The following is a 14,464-nucleotide window of genomic DNA, read 5'->3' on the forward strand; positions in this document are numbered from 1 at the left end:
CGTCTGCTGATTACGTTACACAATATCATTGGCTGTACGCTTGAATGGGCGTAGGCTACATTGTGATTGGCTGCTAAGGGACAGTTGTGATTGGCTGTTTTGTGCTGTAGCTCTGGCTGTCGTCATAGCAACCACAGCGAGCACATGTGTGAGCGCGAGTAGGTCTGTCTAGTTTCGGTTTGTGTTGCCAGATTGGGCATATGTCCCGTTTTTCCAGCCTAACGTGATTCAAAGTAGCCAAATCAGGCTGAAAATGTGCCCAATCTGGCAACACGGACGGCTTATCTTAACAGCCAAGATGATTCCGAGGGACGTTTTGTTTTTAGAAGAAAACTATCCATACAGATTTGGGAATGGTCTATGTTCAAAATGAAAGATCATTACAGGCTCTTTAATTTAAGCCATAAAATACCTTATTGCTGTAGATAGCGTATTGTGTGACGTAATCAGCAGACGACGGACCCCGAGCCGATCTGGTAGCCGAGCCAATGTGGTACTTACAACGGAACTCATATCTCAAGACGGTTGACGGCAGTGTGATTGTGCGGTAACGTGTGGTTCCGTATGTCTCCAGGGGGGGGGCGCTACAGGTTCAGGCCCGGGATCACGGCGCTGCTGAGCCGCTCCGTGACCCGCTCCCGGAATGAAGAGGCGGAGGCTCGGTGGACCAGGCGGTGGACCCGGTCCGACGGACCAGGACCCGGCGTGGACCAGGACCGGTCCGACCCGGTCTTTAACTCCCCTGTTTTCCTGCTCAAACTGCAGTTCTGTGAATTAAAGTGTAACGTTCTCTACAAATGATTCATCAACATTCATTGAACGCTCTGTCCTTGTTTGACTCTTTTCTTTGGTTTCTACAAACTAAAATGTATGCATTAATGTATTTATTTATGGATTATTTTGCTTCAAATAAATTGATTATAGCGCAGAATACATTTATAATCCATCAACGTTTAAAGGCGTCAGGCTCTCCACGCTGGTTGGTTATGTGTTTAATGACGTCAGTGGCTGATCAACCAGCAATCCAATCCGCGCCTTCGTCTTGGTTTATCGTCGGAGCATCGCGGGCGGAGCGGTGCGCGGGCATTAAGCACGAGCGAAAACTCCTCAGAGCGGTGCCGGGCTACAAACCGAGCGCATCCGCACGTTGGCACCGCCCACCTCACCGTGTCCTGCTCTCTGATTGGTCCAGCGCGCAGGACGGGAAACTGCAGCCGTTTGAATTTGAATTGTGGTCCGCTCGTCTCTCTGGTAAGTGTTTGTTTTTGAATGTGCGTTCAGACCTCAGTAGACCTTCTAGTCAGTACAAACACCAGTAAACCTTCCAGTCAGTACAAACACCAGTAATCCTTCCAGTTTAGACCGTCGCCGTTCAAAGCTCTTATGAAACGCGACTCCGGTTCACGATTCAATCACATCGTTATTGACGACGCTGAAGCTGGCAGCCGACTCGGCAGTGAAGGAATAGTTAAGGGGAGCGACTGATTCTCCGTTGTTTAACCTCCTAAATCCCCGTTGTAAAGCCACATTAATTAGTTTAGATTATCTAAGAGTCTAAACAATCTTTAAAAACAGTTTACAATTCATGCAACCTTTATTTAGTTTGTTAAAAAAAGAGATTCCACTGCTTTTCTTGCATCTGGACTACATTAGAACTGGTCCTAATTGAAAACCACTACACCTAGACTCTTCAAATCTGGACTAGAATATCACAGTGAGGCTATAGATTATAGAAAACATAGTTTCAGATTTGTGAAACCTTTTTTCTATTTGAGAAAATGCAAAGAATGCACATTTTAATGGTTTTTAGGGGCCCAGACCGCATTAGAACTCGTCCTGATTGAAAACCACTGCACCTAGATTCTTCAAATCTGGACTACATTATCACAGTAAATCTATAGATTATTGAAAACATAGTTTCAGATTTGTGGAACTTTTACCCTATTTGTGAAAATGCAAAGAATGCACATTTTAATGCTTGTTAGGGGTCCAGACCGCATTAGAACTGGTCCTGATTGAAAACCACTGCAAAAAAAGAAGAAATGTTGATGGAAATAATAATAATACATAGGTACGCGGTCTCCTGCACTGAGGCGCTGCAAATACAAATACCATGTTTATTTCAAAACTACAATCTACACATGTTCATGTTACAGCGGCTCGTCTAAATGTCTGTACTTTGTGAAGCTGATGTCTTTCATGTTTGTTTTTAAACTGTCTTATGTTTTGGCTTTTCTGTACTTCCACATGGTTTTCAATCAGGACCAGGTCTAATGCGGTCGGGATCACAAAAAAGCGTTGAAATGTGCATTCTTTGCAGTTTCACAAATAGAAAAAAGGTTTCACAAATCTGAAACTATATTTTTAATCATGTTTAGCCTCACTTTGATAATGTAGTCCAGATTTGAAGAGTCTAGGAATAGTGGTTTTCAATCAGGACCAGTTCTAATGCGGTCTGGACCCCTAAAACCATTAAAATATGCATTCTTTTTGCATTTTCACAAATAGGGTAAAAGTTCCACAAATCTGAAACTATGTTTTCTATAATCTATAGGCTGACTGTGATAATGTAGTCCAGATTTGAAGAGTCTAGGTGCAGTGGTTTTCAATCAGGACCAGTTCTAATGCGGTCTGGACCCCTAAAAAGCATTAAAATGTGCATTCTTTGCATTTTCACAAATAGGGTAAAAGTTTCACAAATCTGAAACTATGTTTTCCATAATCTATAAAGGGACTGTGATAATGTAGTCCAGATTTGAAGAGTCTAGAGGTAGTGGTTTTAAATCAGGACCAATTCTAATGCGGTCTGGATCACAAAAAAGCGTTGAAATGTGCATTCTTTGCATTATCACAAATAGAAAAAAGGTTTCACAAATCTGAAACTGTGTTTTTTTTTAACTATGTTAAAAAAAAAAAGCAGTGAAATCTCCCCTCTTTTTTTAAACAAACTAAATAAAGGTTACATAAATTGTAAACTGTTTTTAAAGATTGTTTAGACTCTCTTAGATAATCTAAACTAATTAATGTGGCTTTACCACGGGGATTTAGGAGGTTAAACAACGGAGAATCAGTCGCTCCATTCCGCTCGTTAAGAATCCCTTAACTATTCCTTAACTGCCGAGTCGGCTGCCAGCTTCAGCGTCGTACTTTACTGACAAACTGCCAGTACAAACGAGTGGTGCAACCGTACAGAAACACCACCCGGTCGGTGCAGAAACACCACCCGGTCGATGCAGAAACACCACCCGGTCGGTGCAGAAACACCACCATTTGGTCGGTACAGAAACACCACCCGGTCGGTACAGAAACACCACCCGGTCGGTACAGAAACACCACCCGGTCGGTGCAGAAACACCACCATTTGGTCGGTACAGAAACACCACCCGGTCGATGCAGAAACACCACCCGGTCGGTACAGAAACACCACTCGGTCGGTGCAGAAACACCACCCGCTCCCGTGGGGAGGGTCTCTGCCCAAATCACACCGGCAACGACCTCAGGCGGCGTGGCTCCCTGACCTCAGGGGGCGTGGCTCCCTGACCTCAGGCGGCGTGGCTCCCTGACCTCAGGGGGCGTGGCTCCCTGACCTCAGGGGGCGTGGCTCCCTGACCTCAGGGGGCGTGGCTCCCTGACCTCAGGGGGCGTGGCTCCCTGACCTCAGGGGGCGTGGCTCCCTGACCTCAGGGGGCGTGGCTCCCTGACCTCAGGGGGCGTGGCTCCCTGACCTCAGGGGGCGTGGCTCCCTGACCTCAGGGGGCGTGGCTCCCTGACCTCAGGGGGCGTGGCTCCCTGACCTCAGGGGGCGTGGCTCCCTGACCTCAGGGGGCGTGGCCCTGCTAACGCTCGGCTCCCGATCCCCTTCCAGCCGCCCGTCTCCTCACCCCGTGACTCGGCCCACGATGCACCACGACTCCTCCGCCCTCCGCCGCAAGGGGACCACGCCCCGGCGACGCCCCCCCGCACAGGCCCCGCCCAAACCCCCATCAGGTGAGGAGGGAGGGATGGGAAATCTCCTTTAAATGACCCAATGAAATCGTACTTTTACCCTTTACTGTTTTCACTACAATCCCTGCAGACTATATACCATTGTTTGTTAACTTCATCAAAACATTTTAAAGGTTCATGTTAGTGATTAATCACAATTGAGTTGAAATAAGAAAAAAATAAAATTCAAACTGCAAAAACAATCTTCCAAATTACGAGAGAGAGAGAGAGAGAGAGAGAGAGAGAGAGAGAGAGAGAGAGAGAGAGAGAGAGAGAGAGAGAGAGAGAGAGAGAGAGAGAGAGAGAGAGAGAGAGAGAGAGAGAGAGAGAGAGAGAGAGAGAGAGAGAGAGAGAGAGAGAGAGAGAGAATGTGTGTGTGCGTATATGTTTTTTTTATGAGGAGAGAGAGAGACTCTTGCCAAGGGGACCGAGATGTTCTGGGGAGAATGTCGTGTGACGAATCTTATCAATGGAAGCTGAAGCTTGCAGGTGAATTGAGGACATTAGGGATTGAACCCAGAACGTCCTGGAGGTGAACCCTGTGGCAGCAGACAGTAGCATGGTGAGGTAGTGGTGGTGGAGGAGGTGGTGGTGGCAAATCCATCATAGTACATCCAGAAGGGGGGTTTGTGGGGTTAGCTTTCTGTTAGCCGCTCCCATTGACTTGAGGGTAACTGTAAGCTAGCTCCTCCTCCAGCGAGGGGGACATGCTTTTAAATACATTCCAAGGTAATAAGGCATAAACATTAATAGGCTTATAAACAGTAAGGCTGAATCATCTAAAAATTCTTTACACAATTAACTCATTTAGGCAGCATTTTCTTTATGCCATTGCAATGAATTCAACTAGAATATTATAAACTCATTTTGATATAATGTGTTCGATATTTTTGAGCTCATTGAATTTATTTAGGAATTGTAGGTGTGCTGCCCTCTACCCCCTGCGCCTTGCCGGGGTCGACAGATAGATAACTCCTCTCCCCAACAAACCGGGCGGACACGTCCCAGTTAACTCTTTATGGTTGCTTGAAGTAGGGTAAAACAACAAGGTTTTTTCCGAGGCCAACTTATAGCTAGATAAGTAGCATTAGACGAGGGAGCTTCCTTGTGTTCCGATTGTGTGTGTGTGTGTGACTGTAACGGAGCGTGCAGCTGGTAACCATGACGACATCAGATCAGACAAGACGTTACAAGCATTGGCGTGTTTTGCTCCACGTCCTCCTCTCGATATCCAAAAAAACACTGCCAGAAACACTGATCCCTTAGAAGTTATTTTAGGAACCAGCAGCTCGTCCGCTTCCATGTTTCAATTGTGGATTGAATTGGTTAGGATACACTGTGCTACACTGAGCTACACTGAGCTACACTGTGCTACACTGAGCTACTACTGTGCTACACTGAGCTACACTGTGTAGCACTGAGCTACTACTGTGCTACACTGAGCTACACTGTGCTACATTCAGCCGGCCGGAGCTGCAAACCATAAGAAACTTGAAAATGAGTTCCCTCCCTTCCACACCTTGAGGTCGCGTGGGATTGGTTGGTGAATGTGTGGCGCGGGTGTTTTTTTTAACCCTCGCTCACGTTACCGCGTGAGGGAGCAAGCCACCGGAGAATGTTTTGAACACCAAACCAAGGCAGCCGCCTGAGAAAACCCACGTTACCGTAAAATACTGGATACCTACGAAATAATAACTATGTATCTCACACGGCTGTTTAGGAGATATATCGAGTATATTCGATGTATCGCACAGCCCTAAGGTGGGGTCCTCTGGGATGGGAGGAGGTGGAGGAGGAGGAGGAGGTGGGGTCCTCTGGGATGGGAGGAGGTGGAGGAGGAGGAGGAGGAGGTGGGGTCCTCTGGGATGGGAGGAGGAGGAGGTGGAGGAGGAGGAGGAGGAGGTGGGGTCCTCTGGGATGGGAGGAGGAGGAGGAGGAGGTGGGGTCCTCTGGGATGGGAGGAGGTGGAGGAGGAGGTGGGGTCCTCTGGGATGGGAGGAGGAGGAGGTGGAGGAGGAGGAGGTGGGGTCCTCTGGGATGGGAGGGGGAGGTGGAGGAGGAGGAGGTGGGGTCCTCTGGGATGGGAGGAGGAGGAGGAGGAGGTGGGGTCCTCTGGGATGGGAGGAGGAGGAGGAGGAGGTGGGGTCCTCTGGGATGGGAGGTGGAGGAGGAGGAGGAGGTGGGGTCCTCTGGGATGGGAGGGGGAGGAGGAGGAGGTGGGGTCCTCTGGGATGGGAGGAGGAGGAGGAGGTGGGGTCCTCTGGGATGGGAGGAGGAGGAGGTGGGGTCCTCTGGGATGGGAGGAGGTGGAGGAGGTGGGGTCCTCTGGGATGGGAGGAGGAGGAGGTGGGGCCCTCTGGGATGGGAGGTGGAGGAGGGGGAGGAGGAGGAGGAGGTGGGGTCCTCTGGGATGGGAGGAGGAGGAGGAGGTGGGGTCCTCTGGGATGGGAGGAGGAGGAGGAGGTGGGGTCCTCTGGGATGGGAGGTGGAGGGGGAGGAGGAGGAGGGGAAGGAGGAGGTGGTGGAGGAGGAGGAGGGGGAGGTGGGGCCCTCTGGGATGGAAGGAGGAGGAGGTGGGGTCCTCTGGGATGGGAGGTGGAGGAGGTGGGGTCCTCTGGGATGGAAGGAGGTGGAGGAGGAGGTGGGGCCCTCTGGGATGGAAGGAGGTGGAGGAGGAGGTGGGGTCCTCTGGGATGGGAGGTGGAGGAGGTGGGGTCCTCTGGGATGGGAGGTGGAGGAGGTGGGGTCCTCTGGGATGGGAGGAGGTGGAGGAGGAGGTGGAGGTGGGGGTAGGTGATCCATACTGCTCTTCTTCGTCGTGTTATTTCATGTTTATGGTGGGTTTATGTAAATGAGGTGGGTTTATGTAAATTAGGTGGGTTTATGTAATTTGATGAGTGTTTATGTCAATTGGTGTGTGTTTATGTATATGAGGTGTGTTCATGTAAGTGTGGGTGTGTTCCGACAGAGCCCCCCCCATCGACCCCCGGCAGGCGGCGGCGGCGGTTCCGGCCGGGGGCCAAGGCCCTCATGGAGATCAGGAAGTACCAGAAGAGCCACGCTCTGCTGCTGAGGAAACAACCCTTCGCCCGCCTGGTGGGTTCCCATGGAAACGCCCCAGCGTACACCGTACACTCTGCTGGGCGGGGCTGGACCGGTCTGGGGGCCAGAGGTCCTCCTGGGGGGGGGTTCCATCGACCAAGCTAAAGGCAGAGCCGGGCTTATTACGCTTTGCTTCGCTACTTTAAGCAGTTGCGTTCCGTCAACGTGACTTAAGGGGATCTCCGCTAAGTAACCATGGCAATTTATCTAACCAAACTAACCTGGTCGGTACCAGGCTAACTGTCAGGCTGTCTTGAGCGGTGTTTCAGAGATGTCCATCTGTCGGAAACGAGTACCATCAGAAGGTTCCGCCATGCCTAGTCCTTACGATTTGGTCCTAAATGTACATAGATGCACAAATAAGATAATTAAATGAATCGCTATCTATTGCTATCGTGGATATTTTCTAAACACATTTTTAGACAAAATGATGTATTCTATCAAAATTGGGAACCAGCAGTTGGGTGAGCGCTCTAGTAGTGCCCTGTTGTACGGGCGACCCGAGTTTGCGTCCTGGGCACGCCATTGAATTCAAATTTTTGTAATTTCCTTTATATCAGAGAAATTAGGCCTAACAATTTACTTTTATATCATAAATATGTCTTGCAACATCCCTGGAACCCAAATATAACTTGCAAAAAACCCATGGTAAAGTCTTATCTTAATATTGATGTTACTGATATGCCTTTGTCACAATGTCAAAGACACTGCTGCATGGGAAATTGCAGCCACATAAATTCCATTCAGGTGAGTTTGTCGGCAGGCAGCCAAGACCACCTCTGTTGAGAAAAAATACTATGGTCAGGCCTAGTCAATTTAGAATATCTAAAGAAATGTAAAATAAATGCCATGAAACGTTTTTTAATTTCTCCAGTCATCCTTCCTAAATTACTAATTAGGTGGGTATTGAACCCCGGACGACCGGGTGCAAGTCCGACACGTTACCTCAAAACGATCTCCCTGATTACAAATCTATAGTCAATATAACATTTAAATATCTTTGGCTTAATATTACTTATTCATTCAAAAGATCGGCGTTTGTATTGCCAGGCGGTCTCCCGTTTTTTTTTAATGGTTACGGTGTTCCCTCTTTGATTGATTACATGCTTTTACTCCTCATAGACCCCCACAAGCAGCTTCTGTTCGCCGCTGGAAAAGATCCCGCTCGGTCCTTTTCGGACATTTGATCCACTATTCGGCATACACGGTTCCGGGCTGGTTACATATCCCGTGAGCGTGCGTAATCCACGATAACGTAAGCCTGGCCTGAACTAACCTGAGCGAGGCACGGCTGAACTGGGTTGATGGAACGTTTTTAGCCTCAAGTGGAAGTTGGCGTTAGTTCTAACCTGGCTTGATTAACTAAGCGCCGCTTTCGTTAGCGACTTTGATGGAATGCCCCTTGATTTATCTTCTCATCCTTTGTTGTTCTGTATGTTTCCGTGACAACGGTTCATAATTAGCGAGATCGCCCAGGTGACTAACGACCTGTCGGGTCGTTAGTCCCGGGACGGTCTGCCGATTGAACCCTGTCCAGCTGTCCAGGGTGATCTGTCCGTTGCCGTGGTTACGATTGATGGGTTTGACGTGTGTTTGACCCCTGACCCCAGGTGAGGGAGGTGTGTGAGTCCTACTCCGGGAAGAGCCTCCGGTGGCAGGTGTTGGCCCTGATGGCTCTACAGGAGGTGAGGACACTCCCCCCTGCTCACCCCTCCCCTCTGCTCCTCACCCCTCCAAATCGCTTCTCACTCCTCCCCCCCCTGGTACAGTGTGAGGTACAGGGAGGTACAGTGTGAGGTACAGTGAGGTACAGGGAGGTGCAGTGTGAGGTACAGTGAGGTACAGGGAGGTACAGTGTGAGGTACAGTGAGGTACAGGGAGGTGCAGTGTGAGGTACAGGGAGATACAGTGTGAGCTGCAGTGAGGTACAGGGAGGTACAGTGTGAGGTGCAGTGAGGTACAGTGTGAGGTACAGTGAGGTACACTGAGGTGCAGTGAGGTACAGGGAGGTACAGTGTGAGGTGCAGTGAGGTACAGTGTGAGGTACACTGAGGTGCAGTGAGGTACAGGGAGGTACAGTGTGAGGTACAGTGAGGTACAGGGAGGTGCAGTGAGGTACAGGGAGGTACAGTGAGGTACAGGGAGGTACAGTGTGAGGTGCAGTGAGGTACAGTGTGATGTACAGTGAGGTGCAGTGAGGTACAGGGAGGTACAGTGTGAGGTGCAGTGAGGTACAGTGTGAGGTACAGTGAGGTACAGGGAGGTACACTGAGGTACAGGGAGGTACACTGAGGTACAGGGAGGTACAGTGTGAGGTACAGTGTGAGGTACAGTGAGGTACTGTGTGGTACAGTGTGAGGTACAGTGAGGTGCAGTGAGGTACTGTGAGGTACAGTGTGAGGTGCAGTGAGGTACTGTGCGGTACAGTGTGAGGTGCAGTGAGGTGCAGTGAGGTACAGTGAGGTACAGGGTGAGGTACAGGGAGGTACAGTGTGAGGTACAGGGAGGTGCAGTGAGGTACAGGGAGGTACAGTGATGTACAGGGAGGTACAGTGTGAGGTACAGTGAGGTACAGGGTGAGGTACAGTGAGGTACAGTGTGAGGTACAGGGAGGTACAGTGTGAGGTACACTGAGGTACACTGAGGTGCAGGGAGGTACAGTGTGAGGTGCAGTGAGGTACAGGGAGGTGCAGTGTGAGGTACAGTGATGTACAGTGTGAGGTACACTGAGGTGCAGTGAGGTACAGGGAGGTACAGTGTGAGGTCTGAGGGGAGGTGCAGTGTGAGGTCTGAGGGGAGGTGCAGTGTGAGGTCTGAGGGGAGGTGCAGTGTGAGGTCTGAGGGGAGGTGCAGTGTGAGGTCTGAGGGGAGGTGCAGTGTGAGGTCTGAGGGGAGGTACAGTGTGAGGTCTGAGGGGAGGTGCAGTGTGAGGTCTGAGGGGAGGTGCAGTGTGAGGTACAGTGTGAGGTACAGTGAGGTGCAGTGAGGTGCAGTGAGGTACAGTGTGAGGTACACTGAGGTGCAGTGTGAGGTCTGAGGGGAGGTGCAGTGTGAGGTCTGAGGGGAGGTACAGTGTGAGGTCTGAGGGGAGGTGCAGTGTGAGGTCTGAGGGGAGGTGCAGTGTGAGGTCTGAGGGGAGGTGCAGTGTGAGGTACAGTGAGGTACAGTGTGAGGTCTGAGGGGAGGTGCAGTGTGAGGTCTGAGGGGAGGTGCAGTGTGAGGTCTGAGGGGAGGTGCAGTGTGAGGTCTGAGGGGAGGTGCAGTGTGAGGTCTGAGGGGAGGTGCAGTGTGAGGTCTGAGGGGAGGTGCAGTGTGAGGTCTGAGGGGAGGTGCAGTGTGAGGTCTGAGGGGAGGTACAGTGTGAGGTCTGAGGGGAGGTGCAGTGTGAGGTCTGAGGGGAGGTGCAGTGTGAGGTCTGAGGGGAGGTGCAGTGTGAGGTCTGAGGGGAGGTCCCGTGTGAGGTCTGAGGGGAGGTGCAGTGTGAGGTCTGAGGGGAGGTGCAGTGTGAGGTCTGAGGGGAGGTGCAGTGTGAGGTCTGAGGGGAGGTGCAGTGTGAGGTCTGAGGGGAGGTGCAGTGTGAGGTCTGAGGGGAGGTACAGTGTGAGGTCTGAGGGGAGGTGCAGTGTGAGGTCTGAGGGGAGGTGCAGTGTGAGGTCTGAGGGGAGGTACAGTGTGAGGTCGGAGGGGAGGTGCAGTGTGAGGTCTGAGGGGAGGTGCAGTGTGAGGTCGGAGGGGAGGTGCAGTGTGAGGTCTGAGGGGAGGTGCAGTGTGAGGTCTGAGGGGAGGTACAGTGTGAGGTCTGAGGGGAGGTGCAGTGAGGTACACTGAGGTGCAGTGTGAGGTCTGAGGGGAGGTGCAGTGTGAGGTCTGAGGGGAGGTACAGTGTGAGGTCTGAGGGGAGGTGCAGTGAGGTACAGGGAGGTGCAGTGTGAGGTCTGAGGGGAGGTGCAGTGTGAGGTCTGAGGGGAGGTGCAGTAAGGGTTCCCTGTGGTTCTCCAGGCGGCCGAGGCCTTCCTGGTGATGATGTTGGCCAACGCCAACCTGTGTGCGATCCACGCCAAGCGCGTCACCCTGTTCCCCCGCGACCTGCAGCTGGCCCTGCGGCTCCGCGGAATGGATATGTGACCACGACCCCCTGCCGGGGCCCCCTGCTGGGCATCCTGGGCCCCCTGTTGCTCTTCGTAGCATGTAAATATATTGTGTTTGTTGTTTTATTGGTCAATAAAGTCTTGAAGGAACTGCAGCTGTGCTCCACTCACTAGTCGCTGAAATAACTAATAGTAACTAGTCGTTGATGTTGATGTAAGAAGTAGTTAATTTTGTAGCAAGGTTCTAGAGGAGGAGGAGCTAGAGGAGGAGGGGCAAGGTTCTAGAGGAGGAGGAGCTAGAGGAGGAGGAGGGGCAAGGTTCTAGAGGAGGAGCTAGAGGAGGAGGAGGGGCAAGGTTCTAGAGGAGGAGGAGCTAGAGGAGGAGGAGCAAGGTTCTAGAGGAGGAGGAGCTAGAGGAGGAGGAGGGGCAAGGTTCTAGAGGAGGAGGAGCTAGAGGAGGAGGGGCAAGGTTCTAGAGGAGGAGGAGCTAGAGGAGGAGGAGGGCAAGGTTCTAGAGGAGGAGCTAGAGGAGGAGGAGGGGCAAGGTTCTAGAGGAGGAGGAGCTAGAGGAGGAGGGGCAAGGTTCTAGAGGAGGAGGAGCTAGAGGAGGAGGAGGGGCAAGGTTCTAGAGGAGGAGGAGGGGCAAGGTTCTCGAGGAGGAGGAGGGGCAAGGTTCTAGAGGAGGAGGAGCTAGAGGAGGAGGAGGGTCAAGGTTCTAGAGGAGGAGGAGCTAGAGGAGGAGGAGGGGCAAGGTTATAGAGGAGGAGGAGGAGGAGGGGCAAGGTTCTAGAAGAGGAGGAGCTAGAGGAGGAGGAGGGGCAAGGTTCTAGAGGAGGAGGAGGGGCAAGGTTCTAGAGGAGGAGGAGGAGCTAGAGGAGGAGGAGGGGCAAGGTTCTAGAGGAGGATGGGCTAGAGGAGGAGATACTAAAGGAGGAGGTTCTAGAGGAGGAGGAGCCGGTGTCCCAGAAGTCCTCTTCAACAGCTGTTATCTAATTGGTCCCATGGGGGGCGGGTCACATCACAACCGTCCTGCTCCCAGCCAATCAGAGGCCTCGGCAGCAGTGCACCGGGACCCCTGGGGTCCTTGTTTACGGGTGTCGAGACGTTGCCGTGGGCGACCGGGAGCCACGCCCCGTGGTCCCAGGTGTGAGTGGAGGGTGAAACACCTGACATCAGGTAGCACAGCATCACACGGAGACCAGCAGGAGAGAGGTAGGGACACCTTAACGATAACTACCCTGTTAGCGGAACCTGTTAACTATAACTACCCTGTTGGCTGAACCCGTTAACTATAACTAACCTGTTAGCTGAACCTGTATTCTACTAACCACTCTGTTAACTGAACCATCTATAACTAACCTGTTAGCTGAACCTGTATTCTACTAACCACTCTGTTAACTGAACCATCTATAACTAACCTGTTAGCTGAACCTGTATTTTACTAACCACTCTGTTAACTGAACCATCTATATCTACCCTGTTAGCTGAACATGTATTCTACTAACTACCCTGTTAGCTGAACCCTCTATAACTACCCTGTTAGCTGAACCTGTACTCTACTAACTAACCTGTTAGCTGAACCCTCTATAACTACCCTGTTAGCTGAACCTGTACTCTACTAACTAACCTGTTAGCTGAACCCTCTATAACTACCCTGTTAGCTGAACCTGTACTCTACTAACTAACCTGTTAGCTGAACCCTCTATAACTACCCTGTTAGCTGAACCTGTACTCTACTAACTAACCTGTTAGCTGAACCCTCTATAACTACCCTGTTAGCTGAACCTGTACTCTACTAACTAACCTGTTAGCTGAACCCTCTATAACTACCCTGTTAGCTGAACCTGTACTCTACTAACTAACCTGTTAGCTGAACCCTCTATAACTACCCTGTTAGCTGAACCTGATAACTAGCTAACCTGTTAGATGAACCTCTGGTTTATCTCAGCCTCTTCCCAATGCAGACTGTAGAGTCAGAGTGTGTAGAGTCAGTGTGTAGGGTCAGAGTGTGTAGTGTCAGAGTGTGTAGAGTCAGAGTGTGTAGAGTCAGAGTGTGTAGAGTCAGTGTGTAGAGTCAGAGTGTGTAGGGTCAGAGTGTGTAGGGTCAGAGTGTAGAGTCTAGTGTATCTGATAGTGTGTAGAGTCAGAGTGTGTAGAGTGTAGTGTATCTGAGAGTGTGTAGAGTCAGAGTGTGTAGGGTCAGAGTGTGTAGGGTCAGAGTGTAGAGTCTAGTGTATCTGATAGTGTGTAGAGTCAGAGTGTGTAGAGTGTAGTGTATCTGAGAGTGTGTAGAGTCAGAGTGTGTAGAGTCAGAGTGTGTAGAGTCAGAGTGTGTAGAGTCAGAGTGTGTAGAGTCAGAGTGTGTAGGGTCAGAGTGTGTAGGGTCAGAGTGTAGAGTCTAGTGTATCTGATAGTGTGTAGAGTCAGAGTGTGTAGAGTGTAGTGTATCTGAGAGTGTGTAGAGTCAGAGTGTGTAGGGTCAGAGTGTGTAGAGTCAGAGTGTGTAGAGTCAGAGTGTGTAGAGTCAGAGTGTGTAGAGTCAGAGTGTAGAGTCAGAGTGTGTAGAGTCAGAGTGTGTAGAGTCTAGTGTATCTGATAGTGTGTAGAGTCATAGTGTGTGAGTCAGAGTGTGTAGAGTGTAGTGTATCTGATAGTGTGTAGAGTCAGAGTGTGTAGAGTGTAGTGTATCTGATAGTGTGTAGAGTCAGAGTGTGTAGAGTCTAGTGTATCTGATAGTGTGTAGTCAGAGTGTGTAGAGTCAGAGTGTGTAGAGTGTAGTGTATCTGATAGTGTGTAGAGTCAGAGTGTGTAGAGTGTAGTGTATCTGATAGTGTGTAGAGTCAGAGTGTGTAGAGTCAGAGTGTGTAGAGTCAGAGTGTGTAGAGTGTAGTGTATCTGATAGTGTGTAGAGTCAGAGTGTGTAGAGTCAGAGTGTGTAGAGTGTAGTGTGTAGAGTCAGAGTGTGTAGAGTCAGAGTGTGTAGAGTGTAGTGTGTAGAGTCAGAGTGTGTAGAGTCAGAGTGTGTAGAGTGTAGTGTGTAGAGTGTAGTGTGTAGAGTCAGAGTGTGTAGAGTCAGAGTGTGTAGAGTCAGAGTGTGTAGAGTGTAGTGTGTAGAGTGTAGTGTATCTGAGAGTGTGTAGAGTCAGAGTGTGTAGAGTGTAGTGTGTAGAGTCAGAGTGTGTAGAGTGTAGTGTATCTGATAGTGTGTAGAGTCAGAGTGTGTAGAGTGTAGTGTGTGAGTCAGAGTGTGTAGAGTGTAGTGTATCTGAGAGTGTGTAGAGTCAGAGTGT

At 50.6% G+C, this 14,464-nt stretch overlaps 1 protein-coding gene across 2 annotated transcripts; it reads left to right on the forward strand.

Moving 5' to 3' along the window:
• The first annotated feature begins 1,201 nt into the window (after nucleotides 1-1,201).
• LOC130375645 (histone H3-like centromeric protein A) lies at nucleotides 1,202-11,344 on the forward strand. 2 transcript variants are annotated; one of them, XM_056582686.1, is made up of 5 exons: nucleotides 1,202-1,251; nucleotides 3,866-3,987; nucleotides 6,953-7,080; nucleotides 8,697-8,771; nucleotides 11,086-11,344. In XM_056582686.1, the coding sequence occupies exons 2-5, from the start codon at nucleotides 3,900-3,902 to the stop codon at nucleotides 11,209-11,211; spliced, it is 417 nt and encodes a 138-aa protein (XP_056438661.1). In that variant the 5' UTR covers nucleotides 1,202-1,251; nucleotides 3,866-3,899; the 3' UTR covers nucleotides 11,212-11,344. The 2 variants fall into 2 exon arrangements, with proteins under 2 accessions (XP_056438661.1, XP_056438662.1); XM_056582687.1 differs by having other exon boundaries at nucleotides 1,238-1,327.
• The last annotated feature ends 3,120 nt before the right edge of the window (nucleotides 11,345-14,464 follow it).

The sequence above is a fragment of the Gadus chalcogrammus genome, chromosome 22 (assembly GCF_026213295.1).
Source record: "Gadus chalcogrammus isolate NIFS_2021 chromosome 22, NIFS_Gcha_1.0, whole genome shotgun sequence".
Lineage (NCBI taxonomy): Eukaryota > Metazoa > Chordata > Actinopteri > Gadiformes > Gadidae > Gadus > Gadus chalcogrammus.